Source organism: Hevea brasiliensis, chromosome 7 (genome assembly GCF_030052815.1).
Source record: "Hevea brasiliensis isolate MT/VB/25A 57/8 chromosome 7, ASM3005281v1, whole genome shotgun sequence".
NCBI lineage: Eukaryota > Viridiplantae > Streptophyta > Magnoliopsida > Malpighiales > Euphorbiaceae > Hevea > Hevea brasiliensis.
In genome coordinates, this window is record NC_079499.1 from 101,682,174 (window position 1) to 101,702,317 (window position 20,144).

The window sequence follows — 20,144 nt, forward strand, 5'->3', positions numbered from 1 at the left end:
TTTTAATAGTATTTAAATTATAATTAATAAATAAAATTATAAAATTACATATATTTAATTTTTACAATAAATAAATTTAATTTATGAGTTAAATTCAGTTTGGACGGCTTTTATTTATTTTAATATTTTTTTCATAATTAAACTCTTATTAAACCTCTTTTATAATATATATTAATTAAAAAATAAAATATTAATATAAAATATATAGTTCAGTAAAAATAAATAAAGTTATTTACGTTTTATATATATATATTTTTTGTTTGAGTTCAATTTTTATTATACCAACCCGAAACTTAGATTAAAATTTTAATTTATAATTATTTTTAAATTATAATTAATATTTAAATATATAAAATCACTGATTTCAATTTGTATTCAATTGAATTGATGGATTTGTTGATTTTTTTATACACCCTAATATAAGTTATTAAATCCCATGAAGTTAGAGTTCCTTGCATGATATTTACTTTAACAAGAGTTCTTTGCATGATGAAAATTACATTGCTGCTCTTCTGATTAATGGTGTACAGACTAAATTACTAAAAAAATCGAAATCATTAAAACTGTAATAATTTATATAAAACAATTAAAACATAAAAAATTAATTATATTTATTTAAATTTCTATTTATTTCTTCTAAAATTATTTATAATGAAAACAGTACCTCCCGTTACATAGCTATTAATTGTAATCGTCTCGTTATGTCAAAATAAAATAATATAAAATTACTTAGCTTGGTTTTGTATATTATTTAGCGGACACATGTTATAATAGATTAAAATTTAAATTTTTATTCTTTAACTTTCTTAAAAGAAATCTATATATAAAGTAGATAAAATTTCATTTTAAATTGTCATGTATTATTTATTATTTATGTTATCATACGACGTTTATTATTTATAAATTAATTAATTAATTTATATATGAAATATTTTTTAGTAAATATTTATTTTATTTTAAGTATCTTTATTATTGTTATTATTATTTTAATTTTTATAATTTAAATAATTATTTAATGTTGCAATTAATACTTTTTAAATTTTTTTAAAACCGTTTGAAATCATTTTTATCATATCTATTAAAAAGTTATTTTACTCATTAATTAATTGATTTTTTTTAAATTACTAATAAAAAAAAGGAAATTAGATAAATTTAATTTGGAATGATTTACTTAAAATTTTAATTAAATAAAAGAATTAAAAGACTATGTTTTAAAATAAAAATTTTTTTATGAAAAATATTAATTAATTAAATATTTTAAAATTACATAAGAAATTCGGCATACAGCCACCAAAGTTTAATTTTCTGCACCTATATATCGTGTTGGATCTATTATGATTGGAGGTAGCATTCGGAAGAATCCTCCTCCACCATCTAGCCAGCTCCTTTTGTCGCGGCAGCTGCCGGAACGCGATCGTCTCACTGCTAAACCTCTCACTAGTACGAACACTGGTCCCAACCAAATCAACCGCCTATACCTTATTTTAATGCCTGTGGCCTAACACCAAAACCACCTTTATTCTTTCTTATCGATTCAACATTTCCTCTCTCTCTCAGTCATTCAATCAAATGCTTGTTTCGAAGGTGTGGACTTTGCATTTTACAGCTACTAGTGTAACATTTCATTCTTTAATTAACATATCAGATTTTGTCTTTGCCCTATAAAACTTGCGTTCTAGGGCGGCCCCTTCTTCTTAATTGAACGTTAATATCATTGTCGAGCTTCAGCGGATGATAATTCTTCATGGGGTTCTTTTTTCAGGTCGATCTTTTGGAATTATCGTCTCGTCAAACGGTGAGGAGGATCCCGCGGCGGGTTACATCTCAGGCATGTAATTTGACCGATCCATTGTTCTTACATTCTTTCATTTGGCAAGATTACGTACTTTATACTTGGAATTGTTTGTTTAATTGCGCGTGAGATGTAATTATTTAGTGGAGGATATAAATATTTGACTATAATTTGTGCTGTAACTCTGTACTGGCATTTAGTAAAATTTAATTTATCGAACTTGAGAATATGAAAATGGCAAAAAAAAAGCTATGTTGTTTAGTGCGGGAAATCAAAATGAATGTGGAAGGAACTTGATTTGCACTATGTGCATATATGCTTCTGTTTTTTATTAGCTTCGTTATTTGGTTAATGATTAACTCTCATTCACTGTTATTGAGTGGGCGTGTGATACAACTGCAGCCTGTACCGTCATCTCTTTCTTCAAGGAAGGAATTTTCAACCTCATTCCAGAAAAATGCACCCCCAAAAGCTGGTTCCAGTGGTAAACTACCTGAATCAAAGAGTAGTTTATCAAAAGCTCTTCTGGGAACCACCATTGTTGCTGGTGCTGCTCTGTTAGCATACCAATCAGGTTATTTAGAGCAATTTATTGCTAAAGAGCAGCAAAGCTCCGCAAAGGTTGGCATTGATGATAAAGAGGTAAAAGGAAGCCCAACATTTCGGAGAGCAAGCGACTGTCACCATCAGTGAAGAACCTGGCAAGTTTAAGTCACGGTTTGGAGCAGATGGGAGAAAAGGTTGAAAATCAGATAGATCTTCCTCAAGCTGACGCTCAGCAGAGGCTGAAACTCACATAGATCTTCCTCATGTTGAAACTAAGCACAAGTGGATGAAACTCATAGAGATCTTTCTCAGGTTCAAGCTGAGGGGAGGATTGAATCACTAGCAGAAATTCATCATCAAGAAGCCTCGAAGGAAACACCAGGTATAAACCAGTCTTACATTCAAGAAAAATCTGATGTGGTAGTAACAGAAGATGAATCAATTGCTGTTAAGGAGAAACCAGTGCCAGAATTTTCTCAAAGTATAAATGCTGAACATAGTCTTGACAAGGTCAAGAAAACTTCGAATAAAAAACTACTAGAGAAACGAGTGAGGGAGTTCAAGTTCCACAAGAAAAAACTTGGGTCAAGTTGGTTCCTGAAGAGGGTGAAACAAAAACAGTGCCACAGCATCTTGCTGCAGAGGGCAGATCAGAAGTACTTTGATAGTAATTTCTAATACTCTTTTTGGCTTCATATTTCTTTAAAATGTAACATCTAGGAACATTGTTGCATCGTAAGAACTATTAGTTTGCTTTAAAAATACAAAAAAAAAAGAGGAATGGCACTTTACATTGCCCTATACAGAAGATGGCACAGGCAGTAGATTTGTAGTATATACCGTTGTATCTACTAGGAAAAGTTGAGCTATGTCTCATGTTCATTCTCCTGGAAAAATAAATAAATAAATAAAAGAAGAGTAAGAAATAAAGAATATATATATTTGTTGTTGTATTTTCTATTGGTTTACATTGTCAGAAAACACTGTATTTCCTTCTAACTTAAGTGGAGAAATGTTTCATGAGGCTTTTTCAATAGAAACTAGATAAATCAAATCCTGATTTGTATTTGCATCCCTAATAAGGATTGGGGTATGCATGATGCATCTACCATGAAAATTCTGATGATGGTGATGATTCCAGGTTTTTGTACTTCTGTACAAAATGAGTATAAAAAATTGTTTTGGTTTTCCTCTATTGCAGGCTGCATTGGGTAAAGGTACAGAAGCAGCAAGTTTACTTGATGCATACCATCTCAAGGATAGGGCTGAAGAAAGCATTGCAACAGAGGGGCCAGGGGAAGAGGTCATTTTAAGCATCCTCTACTTTTTTGTGCATGTTCTTATTATTATACTGTAAAGAACTTTCAATTACACAAATGGAAACACAAATGAAAGCAAACACTAAATTTTGGTTCCTTAAAATAATAGGCTCTTGTTAGTGCCATAGAGGAATTGAATGATAGCTATATAACAAAAGATAGAAAGAAGGTTATGAGTTTTTTTGAAGCAACTCATGCGGCTGAAAAGAGGCAAGCTGAGTTAGATCCCCATGCCTTTGCTAAGGAGAAAAAAGCATTGAAGGTTTGATTATTTTATAGCTTTGAGAAATGAACTGCTCATGTTGTTAACGCATAATCTACAATTTTCTTTCCATTAATGCATTCCTTGGTATAGCCAAGTTTTTTGTTATGCTTTTAGTTGGCTTAATGACCCTATATTTTGAACTTCACCTGGATTTTCAGTTGAATCCAATTATTTTAATTTTATCTAGTTGGTCCGTAAACTTTTGAATTAGTATCAATCTTATCCAAATCCAATGGCAAAGCGTGTGTGCCATTGGTGGGAAGTACTTGGCAACTGGTGCTGCATTAACATTGTATGTGTGTTCTGATATGTCATATGGATTAAAAATAATATTTTATTTCAAGAAAAATTATATGTATAATGTGAAATCAGCAAGATTTTTTATTTTAATGCCACATCAAGCAGCATATCAATTATGGCACATCCCCTTAAGCTGTTGGATAAAATTAATACTAATCTGGAAGTTTATTATTAAATTGACAAAATTAAAAGAATTGGACAGAATTGAAAATGGGAGCAAAGTTTAGGATGTTTGAGACCATTAGATATTTTTAGTTCTACTAATCTTTTTATGACACTTCTATCTCTCTCAATCAATTTGGCTTCATGCCCGGTTGTTCAACAATGGAAGCGATATTTCTCATTAGAAGCTTGATGGAGAAATATAGAGATGTGAAAAAAGATCTATACATGGTTTTTATCAATTTGGGGAAGGCTTATGATAGTGTTCCAAGAGATATCTTATGGAGAGTGTTAGAACAAAAGAGGATATCTATTAGGTACATACAAGTGTTGAAAGATATGTATGAAGGAGCAACTACTATTATGCGCACAGTGGGAGGGGACAAGAGATTTTCCTATTTCAATTGAATTACACCAAGGTTCAACTATAAGTTTTTACCTTTTTACATTAGTTATAGATGAATTGGCGAAACATATATAAGAGAGTATCCCTTGGTGCATGATGTTTGCGGATGATATAGTTCTGATAGATGAGACGCGAGAAGGAGTCAATAAAAAGTTAGAGCTTTGGAGAAGTACTTTGGAGTTAAAGGGTTTTAAGTTAAGTAGAACGAAGACAGAATACATGCATTGCAAGTTCAGTGAAGGCCGAATTGGTGATAGGGAAGGAGTTAGTTTAGATGGAGTGGTATTGCCCCAAAGTAATCACTTTAAATATCTCGGCTCAATCCTTCAAGTAGATGGAGGATGTGAGAAGGATGTTAGTCATAGGATTAAAGCCGGATAATTGAAGTGGAGACGTGCCACGGGAGTTTTGTGTGATCACAAGATTCCCAATAAGTTAAAAGGAAAATTTTACCCTACAGCCATACTACCAGCCATGTTATATGATAGTGAGTATTGGGCAATGAAGGGGTCATATGTGTCTAAGATAAGAGTTGCAGAGATGAGAATGTTAAGATGGATGGGTGGTCATACTAGACTAGATAAAATCTGTAATGAGAGTATTAGAGAAAAGATAGGAGTGGTGTCAATTGAGGATAAGTTGAGAGAAGGAAGATTGAGGTAGTTTGGTCATGTGAAGTATAGACATACGGAGGATCCAGTTAGACAAGTAGAGCACATTTGGTTAGAAGATAGAAATAAAAGAAGGGGTAGACCTAAACTAACTTGGAGGAGAGTAGTACAACATGACCTAAAAACATTACACATTTTCGAAGATTTAATCCAAAATTGTTTAGAGTAGAGAAAGAGAATCCATATAGCCGACCCCAATAAATTTTTAGGATAAAGGCTTAGTTGAGTTGAGTTAATCTTTTCATTTCCATTCAGGAGAAGTACGAAAAGGAATTGAGAGATTTAAGAGCTAGGGAACTTATGCATGCAGAAGAGGCAGCAATACTTGATAAGGTTGTACAGATTTCTAGCTGCTTACTCATAATTTTCTTATTGTGAGTGATGCAAACTGTTGAATGAGCCTAACCTTCATGCATATGCAAACTCTGCAACTCCTTCCCACCAATTCAGTACTGTAAACTCATTAGGACTTCTATCATTTCAGGAAATAAAAAGTGAGAGAGCAAAAGCAGCAGCTGCCATCAGAGCACTTCGGGAAATGACGGAAGAAAAACTCAAGATGGAACTTGAACAGAAGGTATACCTTGTTTTTTTGGTTCTGTCAAAAGTATCATAGGCCCCTATTCCAATGCTTGACAACTGACTAACTTAAGTTGCTATACTGTTATAATTGCAGGAAAATGAAGCAGACATAAAACTGTTATATATGCTGTTATACTGTTAACCAATGGGAAGGAAATCGCAGCAAAGAGTTTAAATCATTTGATCCATAAATCTGATACAGCAACCATCAGCCAGCTCACTGCATTGTTAACCAGTGATCTACCTGAATCAAAAGTGTATGTTCTGGATGCTCTAAGAAGTATGCAGTATGCTTTCTGTGGTTCCCTTGAGTGATATATTACGGGAAGTAGAAGTGACAATTTTAGACGCGACTCGCAAACACGATACTAACACGACACGAAAATATAGGGTTTGAGTTAGATTTATTTGTGTTCGTGTCGAATTCGTGCTGACCCATTTATGAGATGGTTATAATCGTGTCGTGTCACTGGTTAACCCGTTAACTTGACTTGACACGTTTATGACACGATTTAATATTCGTGTCACGTATTGATCCGTGATCCACTAACTTATTTGACCTACTATGAGTCATGAACCCACTTAGCGTATTAAATGGGTTAGGTCATGTCAAACCGTGTTAAATGGTTTATTTCGTGTTAAATGGATCGTGTGATGTTGAATATACCTAATATAATTTAATATTAACCATGTTGTATCGTGTAATCTGTATAATAGAAGGGTCGTGTTCGTGTTTAAATTTTTGACACGATTAGTTAATCGTGTCGTGATTGTGTTGATTTTAATCGTATTCGTATCGCGTGTTAATACAACACGAGCACGACCCATCAACTCGAATTGCCACCCTGAGGCAGTGCTGCAAATGATGCAATAGGGACAATTGTTAAGATATATCAGCCAGCTCACTGCATTGTGACATCATAGGTTTAAATTTTATGAATGTACTATGACAAATTAAGCTTATTAAGCTATTATAGGGTTTTGTGTTGGTCTAAGTCTAAGCACCAATCAAGGGAGTTAAACATTTAACTAAATTTTAATATACAAAGTTAACTATGAATTAGTGAACTAAATTAAATCAAGAATTAATTAAATTTAAATTATAACAAATTAACATGTCTTGAATTGGCTAGATTTTTTAATTAATTAGCTGAGGAAATTATAATATGTACAGAAAATTCACAGGCAAGGTATTCTTTTCTGATAGAATGGTCAAAGGTGATAGCATATGTAGAGTTTCTTTTCTGAACAGAAATGCCTTAAAGCTCAAGAAGTCCAGCTGATTCTGAATCTTATAAAATGAAATTGAAAGGAATTCCAGGCATAAATCCAATAATCCAATGTTCATATACAAAAATTAAAATAATAAAAAAATGAGCGATAATGAAAATCCAAGAGAGGTGGATAAGCAAATGAGTACAGGGCAAACAAAGAACTTCAATTTAATAGGAATGTTACAAAAATTAGTTAAATGAACTAAGAATTGTTTCATTATCAAGAAAACTATATGAAACAAAATCCTCTGCATATATGTACATATATAAAGACACATGCTTAACCAATATAGTTTCATTCAAACGTTTTACACCAGTTGGCCCTAATCGAAAGTGGTGGAAAAACAAAGTAAAACAGCAATAGAAATGGCAACAAGGACACGCACAGGAGGATCAACTGCTATCCAATATGAAGATTTTCAGCCCAAGTCTGAATTGAAGGAAGAAGGAGGAGCTAACATATTAGTTGTACATCTTCCTGGTGAGTTCTAGTTTTAACATATTAATTAATTACCATCTTTTTTTTAAAATACAATTATATAAAGAGCTATAGTGATTATAATTACACCTAGTGCATATGCATTCTCATTCATGATTTAATAAGGTCACTACCTAGACTCGATTTATGATTAACTCAAAACATAAATATAGTCTCACTTATTTCATTTGTGAATCTCACTACATATAATGTGTTTTGAGTCCATGAAATAGATCTAGCCAATAATTTTCCTTTTTTTTTTCTATAGAGAAGTTACATTGCTGAGAATATAATTTACTTATTGTTGTTTAGTTATATTATAAAAATTAATTAGAAATTACTTTTTAAATTTTGTGTACAATGAAAAATATTAATTTTCTTTTAGATAAAAATTAAAATTTTCATATTTTTTTTCATATATTGAATAAAAAATATACAAAACAATAACTTTCTACGTATCCTCTGCAGGTTTTCAAAAGGAGCAAATCAATATCAGTTATGTGCATTCATCCCGTTTGATTAGAGTTATTGGAGAGCGACTGATCGTTGGTAACAAATGGAGCAGGTTCAACCAAGCATTTTCGGTTCCTCAAAACTGTGATGTGCAGAAAATTCAGGCCAAATTTCAAAATGGAGTTCTTACCATTACAATGCCAAAACTCCAACCTTCAATCCCTGATAATCTTACTTCGACGAGTGTTGCAGTTGAAGAAGGAAAGGAGAAGACAGTGGCTCCTCAAATTCCTCAGCAAGCCAAAACATATGTTGCGACCCAAAAACAATCAGATGGAAAGCAAGTAGAAGGAGCCCCTAGCCCCGGAGAAGCCTTGAAAGATCCAAAGTCTCAAACTCAGGTTGAAGCCACCTCAAATGTTGCTTCAATAACTGATGATACCATGAAGACAAAAGATAAAAAGGGTGCTAAAGTTGGTGAAGAAAAGACCATTGAAAAGAAAGAAAAGGGGGAACTATATGACAAGGCAAGCGAATCCAACCAAGAGGAAACTAGCAAGAGAATAAAAGAATCCTTGTTAGCTGATCAAAGTGAAGAACGTACCAAGAAAAGAAAAGAAGTGATGGTGACAAGGCCTGATGAAAGAACTAGAAGTGGTAAATTTGGTGGAGGTGAAGAGAAGCCAAAGGAAGATTTCTTTACTGACAAAGTGAAGAATGTGGCAGCTGCTGCAAAGAAGAATGTGATGGAGCTGAGCGAAGAGAGGCAATTGCTGGTGAATATAGGTGTGGCAGTTCTAGTAATTGTAGCACTTGGGGCTTACATCTCTTATAGTTATCGATCATCTGGGAAGTCCATGGACTAGTTTTTCTAGCATATTGCTGATATGATATTTAATATTGTACAAAGAAAATCAATCAATAATCTTATGCTTCTGTTATAAAACCTAAATTCTAACTGCAAATGAAACATTTATAAGAATATATTCGATTTCATTCTATTATCATTTAATAATTTTTAAATCAATTCAGTTATTTTTAATTTAATAATTAAATTAATAAAAAAATTAAAATTTTATTAATTAATATTTAATTATAATTATTTTTCATTAAAAAAAATCTTATTCATTATTTTTATAAATAAAAAATTACTATAAATACAATTTATTATTATTATTATTTTATTAATTAATAAAATAATATTATATTATATTTTTTAATAGTTCAATTATAGTTAACAATTAATTGAATATTTCTAATTTTAATTAAATCTAATTTCTCCTCATTTCGATTATGTTCAATTAGTATTTCGAAATCAATTAAAATTTTAATTATTTTAAATGTTAATTTATTTAGATTTGAACACTCTGGTTAGGTTATCTATGCAAGGTGATTTCAGTGAAGATGGCAGCACCTATGTAGCAAGGAAACGGAAACGATGACACAGGGAAATGAAATTTTAAAAAATATAAGAAACGGAAACGTAAGGGAAATGTGTAAATATAAAAAAATATAGGAGTATATATATATATATATATATATATATATATATCATGAAAGATGTTCAATAATAGATAAAGTCCAAATCAATATTCAAATTAAACTATAAAGATACATATTTAGAAGTTTCATACTTATAAGAAATAAACATTAATTACAACACATTCAAATGTTAAAAAAGAAAAGATAATGAAATTTATAACATTTCCTCAACTTCACTGTCTTTCTCCTTCTTCATGCCTGTAGTTGCATTGTCATCAAATAAAACATACTTTAACTCTAGTTCATCCAATGAAAGGTTGACAAATTCAAGAACTCCCACATCTTCCATACTCCCAAATTGATCACCACCAACATCCCACAATTTCATCATAATATTGGGAGGAGTTTCTCGACAGAAGACGACGATTATTATGGATAAAAACCAAGTCCTCTGCACGTTTTAGAGTTAATTTATTCCTTCTACATGAATGAATGAAGGAATAAATACTCCAATTTCTTTCACAACAAGAGGAGGAAGTAGGTTGTCCAAGCACTTTAAAATCCAACATTTGAAGTAAATGTGCATTAGAACCAAAACATGCCCACCATTTCCTAGGATCTGTAACATACATACTTCCAATAGAATCAGAATCAGCAAAAGGTCCACTTTTCAAAGAAAAATTTGCAAATTCATCATTTGCTCTAATTCGCTCATCTTTATTAGAAAAAATCCTCCTAAAGCATTTAATTCTTTCAGTTGATACTTCTCCATCCATATGAGGAGACACTCTACCTTCTCCCTCTTGAAGCCATTTTTCACTATAAAATCTTCAAAAATAAGAAAATAAATTCAGAAAATAATAAAAAAATTATAACAAGAAGATGAGTATGTAAGTTAGAAATTTATCTTGGATTTAATGAATGAGCCAAACAATAAAGGGGAATGTTGCTCTTTGCCCAACGATCAACAAGAATTTGATGAACCGCATAATAGAAAGGAGAAAACCCATCTGCTTGCTTTCCTTCATGATCAAAAATAACTTGCTTCACCTTTTCAATAATAAAATCCCCACAACTCATAAACCAAATGAAGGCATGGTTTGTCTGTGTCACAAACTCTGATCATGTCATAAATGGGCCCAGTAAAAGCAAGGATGTAATCAACCTTTTCCCACCAATCCTCATCTACCACTTTATCACGAACAAATCTAGCTTTGCCTTGGTCATCTTCTCGGTATTGTGCCCATTGATCACTCATAACCATTGCTTCTAAAGCACGCCTAATAAGTTTAAATCTTTTAAGTATCACAACAATAGAAGCAAAGCGAGTGTCAGCAACTGAAAGCAATTTCAAAGGGCTAAATCGATTATAAATTGCAAGCCTTGTGGAATGATTCATTATAAAATTCTTGATTTGCAAAGCATCCCCATGGATTTCAGTGATCCAGTGACACACATCATAAGTTTCTTGATTAGTTTCCAAATGTTTTGCTGCACATATATTCTTCAAAGCAAGATTAAGAGTGTGCACAACATAAGGAGTCCAATAAATACATGGAAACATTCCCTCAATGATTTCTCCAGCACCTTTATAATTTGAAGCATTATCAGTAATGACTTGTACCACTTTTTGATGACCCACCTCATCAATTACTTCTTTTAGCAAATTAGCAATAAATTGCTTATCTTTCACTTCACCAGAACAATCTATAGATTTGATAAACATGGGGCCAGACTCAGAAACAACCATAAAATTAATCAAAGGCCTCCTCTGGGGATCACTCCATCCATTACTCACAATACTAATACCCTTTTCTAACCAAGTGCTTTTAATTGGTTCAAGCAACCTCTCTATATTTGCTTTTTCTTGCTGAAGTAATGTGGTTCTCAATTTGTTATAACCAGGCGGCACATAATCACCCAAAGCATGATTAGTAGCAAAAGAATAAGAACTCACATAATAAGGATTTCTAGCAAAATCAAAAGGTAAACCCCCAGTGTAGAATATTCTAGCAATCTCTACATCTAATTGAGCTCTAGTTTGCAAGTCAAAAGCTCTACAAAGAGGAGAATCATTAACTCTTCTTTTCTTCAAAGCTGTTAAAATACTTGGTTCAGTTATATTCAATGAAGGAAAAGAAGTTATACTAATAGGCAAAGAAACTCGCCTAGATTGTGAATTGGTAATTCTGTTTGTTGCCTCATCCTCCTGTTTCCTCATTTCAGAAATACTATCATTCATCACTTTTTTACACACACCAATCCCTTTTCCAATGATTTTCAATAAATGAGCCATCACTCTAGTATAAGTCCATTGCTTTTTTTGTCCATAAAAATTACATATCCATTTACAATTACCCCCTCCTTCTCCAGTTTTCTCAAGTTTAGTTACATATCTCCACAAAGGATTAAATTTTTCCTCCCTAATTTTTGAAGAAGTGGCACTAGTACTATTTGTTTGGGTAGAATTAGAGTTCGAAGAATCTATTCAAATATTGTCCTATCAAAATAACAAAAAGAAAATGCAATTTTATACGATTTATAAATTATTTAAACAAATTATATATTAAGGATTAAAGCACAATGCAAATTATATATTAAAAGATTAAAGAATTAAATAATAGAATTGAATAAATTGACTATAAAAATTATTATGAAAAATTTTAATATATAATATAACGATACATTAAAATAAATTATATTAAACAAATTATATATAAATTATTACAAAAATATAAAATATATTAATATAAAATACAAATTTTGAATGTTGGAATTTTTTTTATTTATCATTAATTAGAATTTAAACTTGAAATTTTATAATTTTAAAAATAACTTTAAAAATATATTTACATTTGTCCTTAATTTCCTTCAAAATGTTGATTGTAAAAATATGGCAAATCTTGAAAATTTTTAGTGAATTTGGGAGAAATTTGTTTTTTTATCTTTCTTTTTTTAAAAAAAAAAATATTTATGATAACTCCTCAAATTTGGTTTAAGAAAAATCTAATTATGGAATATACATTTAGAGAAAAAAAATTGATATTAAATGTGATAAATTTATGATTAATTAATAGAAGTTGCTTAATAAAATTGTTTCACAAAGAAATTAAAAAAGGAAAATAATAAATTAATGATAAGGAAAATAAAAAAAATAAATAATAATAAATTAATCAAATTCCTATATAAACCTAATACTGCACAATCGAAAACCAGAAAAGAAGAAAGGCCATCGTTACTTGTGATGTACTTGTTGTTCCTCCCTTCTGTTGCTTCTTCTTCTTCTTCTTCTTCTTCTTCTGTTGATAAGGATGGAGAGGGCATATCAGAGAGTAAATATTGGAGACCAGAGAGAAAAGAAGAGAAAGGATGTTGTGATCCTTACCTGCGATTTTGTCGTTGAAGGTCTGATACTCCCTTTCTTCTTCTTTTTATTCTTCTTCCTTTTCTGTTGATCTTGATGGTGAATGTTGTGAAGTGATCGATTTTAACCTACCCATTTTTCTTTTTTTTTTTTTTTAATTTTCTTTAAAGAAACACATTTCCGTTATTGGAAACGCGTTTCCTAGTTCCAATATTTTCGAAAATGGCCCGGAAATGTTTCCCAGCCGTGTCAGGCCGTTTCCTCATCGGATAAGTTTCCGACACTGGGAAACTTGACCTAGTACCGTTTCCATGCTTCATTGATGGAGAGTAGTTTGAGGCTGTCACCCATTGTAGATATGGGCTTTACCAAATGCTAAGGATTTGACTTTGTTCATTGTAGTCTCATGGAGTGAGAGAGGTTTTGAACTAAGATGTAGAAAGGACATAATTCAAGATGAATAAATTATTGTCTATTATAGTTGAAGACATTCTCTGTGGTGTAATATTTGAAATAGTAAATATATTATTTTATATCTAGAGTAGACTGAAAGAACTCACTAATGTATTTACTCTAAGCAGTTTTGTAGTGTGGGTTATCTTGGGTGCAAGGGTTGATGAGTAGTATCGTTTTGAGCTTGTAATGATAAATTATTATTGTTGATAGTGGAAAATGGCATGTCCGTAGATATAGCCCTATATTAAAAGAGTGAATCACGTAAATATTATTATTTTGTGTGTTTACTTTGCTTTTTTATATGCTTTCGCAGTGCACAATATGTTGTATCTTAGGGACCAAGTGAAAGATACTTTGTCAAGGCTTCTAAAGCCCCTGATTCTATGATTACAATCTTATTTGGCGGACAGTCCTTTGCAAGCTAAGTCAGAAGCCCTAGTGCTAGAAAAGGTGCCTCAGGGCCGTCTGGAATTGGTTTGAGTAGATCGACAAGGGCAGGTATGGCTTTTCGAGCAGTAGCTCCAACCCTTATGTCATCAACCCTGAATAACCTCTCAAGAGCAACTTGGTTTAGATAACACACCAAAGCAAACTCCTCTGATAATTCCAGAAGATCAAATATATCAACATCAGCACAGCCAAATATACAAATAAGGCCATATGCTGCCCCTGAATTGGCAACAGACAGAAGAGTCCTCCTACTACCATTACAGACTAAACTTATATTTGCTTGAGCAGCAAAATATCTGTTTGCATCCTCCTCTAACTTCAATAAATTTATAAGTACTGGTATAAATTTCATGGTTGCATGCGTTAATACAGCTACTCTCCATCAATGAAGCACGGAAACGACACTGGGTCACGTTTCCTAGTGTCAGAAACGTTTTCGATGAGGAAATGACCTGACATGACTGGGAAACATTTTCAGGCCGTTTCCAAAAATATTGGAAATCAGAATCGCGTTTCCGGCAACCGAAACGCATTTCTTTAAAGAAAATTAAAAAAAAAAAAGGAAAATGGGTATGTTAAAATCGATCACTTCACAACATTCACCATCAAGATCAAAAGAAAAGGAAGAAGAAGAAAAAGAAGAAGAAAGGGAGTATCAGACCTTCAATGGCAGCATCGTAGGTAAGGATTGCAACATCATTTCTCTTCTTTTCTCTCTGGTCAGCCATATTCACTCTCTGGTATGCCCTCTCCATCCTTATCAACAGAAGAAGAAGAAGAAGAAGAAGAAGCAGAAGGGAGGAACGACAAGTACATCACAGGTAACGATGGCCTTTCTTCTTTTCTGGTTCCCGATTGTGCAGTATTAGGTTTATATAGGGATTTCATTAATTTATTATTATTTAATTTTTTATTTTCCTTATCATTAATTTATTATTTTCCTTTTTTAATTTATTTGTGAAACAATTTTATTAAGCAACTTTCATTAATTAATTACAATTTTATTCCATTAATTAATCATAAATTTATCACATTTAATATCAATTTTTTTCTCTAAATGTATATTCCATAATTAGATTTTTCTCAAATCAAATTTGAGGAGTTATCATAAATATTTTTTTTAAAAAAAAGAAAGATAAAAAAACAAATTTCTCCCAAATTCACTAAAAATTTTCAAGATTTGCCACATTTTTACAATCAACATTTTGAAGGAAATTAAGGACAAATGTAAATATATTTTTAAAGTTATTTTTAAAATTATAAAATTTCAAGTTTAAATTCTAATTAATGATAAATAAAAAAAATTTCAACATTCAAAATTTGTATTTTATATTAATATATTTTATATTTTTGTAATAGTTTATATATAATGTGTTTAATATAATTTGTTTTAATGTATCGTTATATTATATATTAAAATTTTTCATAATAATTTTTATAGTCAATTTATTCAATTCTATTATTTAATTCTTTAATCTTTTCATATATAATTTGCATTGTGCTTTAATTCTTAGTATATAATTTGTTTAAATAATTTGTAAATCGTATAAAATTGCTTTTTTTTTTTTGTTATTTTGATAGGACAATATTTGAATGGATTCTTCGAACTCTAATTCTACCCAAGCAAATAACACTAGTGCCACTTCTTCAAAAACTAGGGAGGAAGAATTTAATCCTTTGTGGAGATATGTAACTAAACTTGAGAAAACTGGAGAAGGAGGGGGTAATTGTAAATGGATATGTAATTTTTGTGGACAAAAAAAGCAATGGACTTATACTAGAGTGATGGCTCATTTATTGAAAATCATTGGAAATGGGATTGGTGTGTGTAAAAAAGTGATGAATGATAGTATTTCTGAAATGAGGAAACAGGAGGATGAGGCAACAAACAGAATTACCAATTCACAATCTAGGCGAGTTTCTTTGCCTATTAGTATAACTTCTGTTCCTTCATTGAATATAACTGAACCAAGTATTTCAACAGCTTTGAAGAAAAGAAGAGTTAATGATTCTCCTCTTTGTAGAGCTTGTGACTTGCAAACTAGAGCTCAATTAGATGCAGAGATTGCTAGAATATTCTACACTGGGGGGTCTACCTTTTAATTTTGCTAGAAATCCTTATTATGTGAGTTCTTATTCTTTTACTGCTAATCATGCTTTGGGTGGTTATGTGCCTTCTGGTTATAACAAATTGAGAACCACATTACTTCAGCAAGAAAAAGCAAATATAGAGAGGTTGCTTGAGCCAATTAAAAGCACTTGGTTAGAAAAGGGTGTTAGTATTGTGAGTGATGGATGGAGTGATCCCCAGAGGAGGCCTTTGATTAATTTTATGGTTATTTATGAGTCTGGCTCCATGTTTATCAAATCTGTAGATTGTTCTGATGAAGTGAAAGATAAGCAATTTATTGCTAATTTGCTAAAAAAAGTAATTGATGAGGTGGGTCATCAAAAAGTGGTACAAGTCATTACTAATAATGCTTCAAATTGTAAAGGTGCTGGAGAAATTATTGAGGAAATGTTTCCACATATTTATTGGACTCCTTGTGTTGTGCACACTCTTAATCTTGCTTTGAAGAATATATGTGCAGCAAAAAATTTAGAAACTAATCAAGAAACTTATGATGTGTGTCACTGGAGCACTGAAATCCATGGGGATGCTTTGCAAATCAAGAATTTTATAATGAATCATTCCACGAGGCTTGCAATTTATAATCGATTTAGCCCTTTGAAATTGCTTTCAGTTGCTGACACTCGTTTTGCTTCTATTGTTGTGATGCTTAAAAGATTTAAACTTATTAGGCGTGCTTTAGAAGCAATGGTTATGAGTGATCAATGGGCACAATACCGAGAAGATGACCAAGACAAAGCTAGATTTGTTCATGATAAAGTGATAGATGAGGATTGGTGGGAAAAGGTTGATTACATCTTTGCTTTTACTGGGCCCATTTATGATATGATCAGAGTTTGTGACACAGACAAACCATGCCTTCATTTGGTTTATGAGTTGTGGGATTCTATGATTGAAAAGGTGAAGCAAGTTATTTTTGATCATGAAGGAAAGCAAGCAGATGGGTTTTCTCCTTTCTATTATGTGGTTCATCAAATTCTTGTTGATCGTTGGGCAAAGAGCAACACTCCCCTTCATTGTTTGGCTCATTCATTAAATCCAAAATAAATTTCTAACTTACATACTCATCTTCTTGTTATAATTTTTTTTATTATTTTCTGAATTTATTTTCTTATTTTTGAAGATTTTATAGTGAAAAATGGCTTCAAGAGGGAGAAGGTAGAATGCCTCCTCATATGGATGGAGAAGTATCAACTGAAAGAATTAAATGTTTTAGGAGGATTTTTTTCTAATGAAGATGAGCGAATTAGAGCAAATGATCAATTTGCAAATTTTTCTTTGAAAAGTGAACCTTTTGCTGATCCTGATTCTATTAAAAGTATGTATGTTACAGATCCTAGGAAATGGTGGGCATGTTTTGGTTCTAATGCACATTTACTTCAAATGTTGGCTTTTAAAGTGCTTGGACAACCTACTTCCTCCTCTTGTTGTGAAAAAAATTGGAGTATTTATTCCTTCATTCATTCATGTAGAAGGATAAATTAACTCTAAAATGTGTTGAGGACTTGGTTTTTATCTATAATAATCGTCGTCTTCTGTCGATAAACTCCTCCCAATATTATGATGAGAAGATAAAATTGTGGGATGTTGGTGGTGATCAATTTAGGAGTATGGAAGATGTGGGAGTTCTTGAATTTGTCAACCTTTCATTGGATGAACCAGAGTTAGAGTCTGTTTTATTTGATGACAATGCAACTACATGCATGATGAAGGAGAAAGACAGTGAAGTTGAGGAAATGTCATAAATTCATTATCTTTTCTTTTTTAATATTTGAATGTATTGTAATTAATGTTTATTTCTTATAAGTATGAAACTTCTAAATATGTATCTTTATGATTTAATTTGAATATTGATTTGGACTTTATCTATTATTGAACATCTTTCATGATATATATATATATATATATATATATATATATATACCCCTATATTTTTTTTTATATTTACACGTTTTCCCCACGTTTCCGTTTCCTATATTTTTTAAAATGCCGTCTCCCCGTGTTCGTTTCCACGTTTCCCCTTATCCGCGTTTCCGTTTTCGTGCTACATAGCTCTCAATGAGTAAAACCACTTTCTATGGGCGAAGCCATATAATCTTTCTATCATTCTTATATTTACAGTGTTAATTTTCTCAATCCTAATATGATTAGGAATCTTATTCAATTTAAAAATAATACTAAAATAAAAGTTTTACTCTATATAAGAAAATATCTTTCTTTAAATACCACTAGGATTTTAAGTCATAATTCTAACAATTTTTACCTTGACTCAAAATTAATCAACCATTACATGCCTCAAACTCTTAAATGTCATCAAATTATCAGTTATTCATTCAAATCTTTAATATTCAATCTTCAATTTGGGTGTAACTTGCTTATTTTTTCAAAAAATCTTCGCGTCATCAACCATATTGATTTTGCATTAAGAGCTCCACCTTAATTTTAGCTCTCCACCATCATTATTATTTCATATGCAACTTTCTACATATCGTAAAAACTTCCCTTTTAATCAAACTCACCAAGATCATCTTCAAACTCTGATACTAATTTGTTGTGTACTGTAAAAACATGTAAACACATAAAACAATAATATTTATGTCATTCATTATCTCAATATAGGGCTACATACACAGGCACGCCATCTTCTACTATTATCAATAATAAATTATCATTACAAGCTCAAAACTATACTGCCAATCAATTACACCCAAGATAACAAACACTATAAAACTACTCATAGTAAATATATTAGTCAGTCATATCAATTTTCTCTAAATATAACCCAATATATTTACTATTTTAACTGTTATATATACAAAAAAGTATCTTCAACTATAATGAACAATAATTCCTTTCTCTTGATTATGTTTTTTCTCCATCTTAGGCTCAAATCTCTTTCCTTCCATGAGACTGTAATGAGCAAAAGCCCTTTATCAATGGGCAAAGCCAAATCTTCAGTAATTGGCAAAACTTCTCTCTATGTGGTGACAACTCCACTCATGGGTTGAAAGCCACTCTTTACAATAGGTGACAGTCCCATTCTATGGGCCAAAATCTAGTCTCTATGAGCAGAACCACTCTCTATGGGCGAACCACTCTCTATGGGCGAAGCCAAGTAAGCTTTCTATCATTCCTTCAATCCTAATCTGATTAGGAGTTCTACTCAATTTAGAAATAACACTGAAATAATGAAATAATAAGAGTTCTACTCTATATAGGAAAAAGTCTTTCACCAAATCCAGTAATATTCTAATAGGGATCCTTTTTAGAAGTTCTGAAATTTGGAGACATGAATCTGCATTTGGTGCTGTTAGTCAACTTGTCGCGGTCTTACGCTTGGGCAGAAGAGGTGCAAGGTGTAGTGCTGCTAAAGCGATAGAAAGCCTGTTTTCTGCTGATCATATCAGGAATGCAGAAAATGCCCGACAAGCTGTCCAACCCTTGGTGGAGATCCTTAATACTCAGATGGAGAAAGAAGAGCATGCTGCTATTGCTGCATTGGTTAGCTTATTGAGTGAAAACCCATCACGAGCCCTTGCAGTTGCAGATGTTGAGATGAATGCAGTTGACGTCCTTTCGAGGATCCTCTCCTCAAATTGTTCAATGGAGCTCAAAGGGGACGCTGCAGAGTTATGTGGTGTTCTTTTTGGAAATACACGAATCAGGTCCACAATGTTGAGCCTCTGATTTCTTTCCTTATTACTGAGTTCAGTTCTGCTCAGCATTCAGTTGTGGATAAACTTGTTCATGATTAGCAACTGGCAGAACTAGTTGCTGCACATGGTGCAGTTATTCCTCTTGTTGGTCTTCTCTATGGTAGGAATTACATGCTTCATCAGGCTATTTCCAGAGCATTAGTGAAGTTGGGGAAAGACAGGTTTATCCACAACTGAATGGATACCAGAGCATTAGCTTGTAAAATGGAAATGGTAAAAGCTGAAGTAATTGAAAGCATACTTGATATTCCCCATGAAGTACCAGATTTTCTCTGTGCTTCATTTGTAGATTTGCTT

The 20,144-nt window shown here is 31.9% G+C and overlaps 3 protein-coding genes and 1 pseudogene across 3 annotated transcripts; 3 read left to right on the plus strand and 1 right to left on the minus strand.

Moving 5' to 3' along the window:
* The first annotated feature begins 1,627 nt into the window (after nt 1–1,627).
* LOC110671037 (MICOS complex subunit MIC60, mitochondrial-like) lies at nt 1,628–6,802 on the plus strand (annotated as a pseudogene).
* Nucleotides 6,803–7,683: 881 nt separating this feature from the next.
* On the plus strand, nt 7,684–9,114 carry LOC110671038 (inactive protein RESTRICTED TEV MOVEMENT 2). Its single transcript, XM_058149483.1, has 2 exons — nt 7,684–7,798; nt 8,264–9,114. The coding sequence occupies exons 1-2, from the start codon at nt 7,684–7,686 to the stop codon at nt 9,112–9,114; spliced, it is 966 nt and encodes a 321-aa protein (XP_058005466.1).
* An 830-nt stretch (nt 9,115–9,944) lies between these two features.
* LOC110671042 (uncharacterized) lies at nt 9,945–12,026 on the minus strand. The gene is made up of 5 exons (XM_058149484.1): nt 10,896–12,026; nt 10,663–10,780; nt 10,495–10,558; nt 10,285–10,396; nt 9,945–10,181 (listed from the first exon to the last, which is right to left on the minus strand). The coding sequence occupies exons 1-5, from the start codon at nt 12,024–12,026 to the stop codon at nt 9,945–9,947; spliced, it is 1,662 nt and encodes a 553-aa protein (XP_058005467.1).
* A 4,030-nt stretch (nt 12,027–16,056) lies between these two features.
* On the plus strand, nt 16,057–17,876 carry LOC131181423 (uncharacterized). Its single transcript, XM_058149485.1, has 3 exons — nt 16,057–17,149; nt 17,255–17,529; nt 17,604–17,876. The coding sequence occupies exons 1-3, from the start codon at nt 16,057–16,059 to the stop codon at nt 17,874–17,876; spliced, it is 1,641 nt and encodes a 546-aa protein (XP_058005468.1).
* The last annotated feature ends 2,268 nt before the right edge of the window (nt 17,877–20,144 follow it).

Bases quoted from the DNA above. Each gene is read 5' to 3' on its own strand.
- LOC110671038 (XM_058149483.1), top strand. From the start codon at position 7,684: ATGGCAACAAGGACACGCACAGGAGGATCAACTGCTATCCAATATGAA. The intron at 7,799-8,263 runs GTGAGTTCTAGT...TATCCTCTGCAG, and splicing joins ATTAGTTGTACATCTTCCTG to GTTTTCAAAAGGAGCAAATC.
- LOC110671042 (XM_058149484.1), bottom strand. From the start codon at position 12,026: ATGGCTCATTTATTGAAAATCATTGGAAAAGGGATTGGTGTGTGTAAA. The intron at 10,781-10,895 runs GTTGATTACATC...ATTATTGAAAAG, and splicing joins ATGAGGATTGGTGGGAAAAG to GTGAAGCAAGTTATTTTTGA. The intron at 10,559-10,662 runs GTTTGGCTCATT...TTATTTTTGAAG, and splicing joins GAGCAACATTCCCCTTTATT to ATTTTATAGTGAAAAATGGC.
- LOC131181423 (XM_058149485.1), top strand. From the start codon at position 16,057: ATGCAGAGATTGCTAGAATATTCTACACTGGGGGGTCTACCTTTTAAT. The intron at 17,150-17,254 runs GTTTGGCTCATT...TTATTTTTGAAG, and splicing joins GAGCAACACTCCCCTTCATT to ATTTTATAGTGAAAAATGGC. The intron at 17,530-17,603 runs GTGCTTGGACAA...TCATTCATGTAG, and splicing joins TTCAAATGTTGGCTTTTAAA to AAGGATAAATTAACTCTAAA.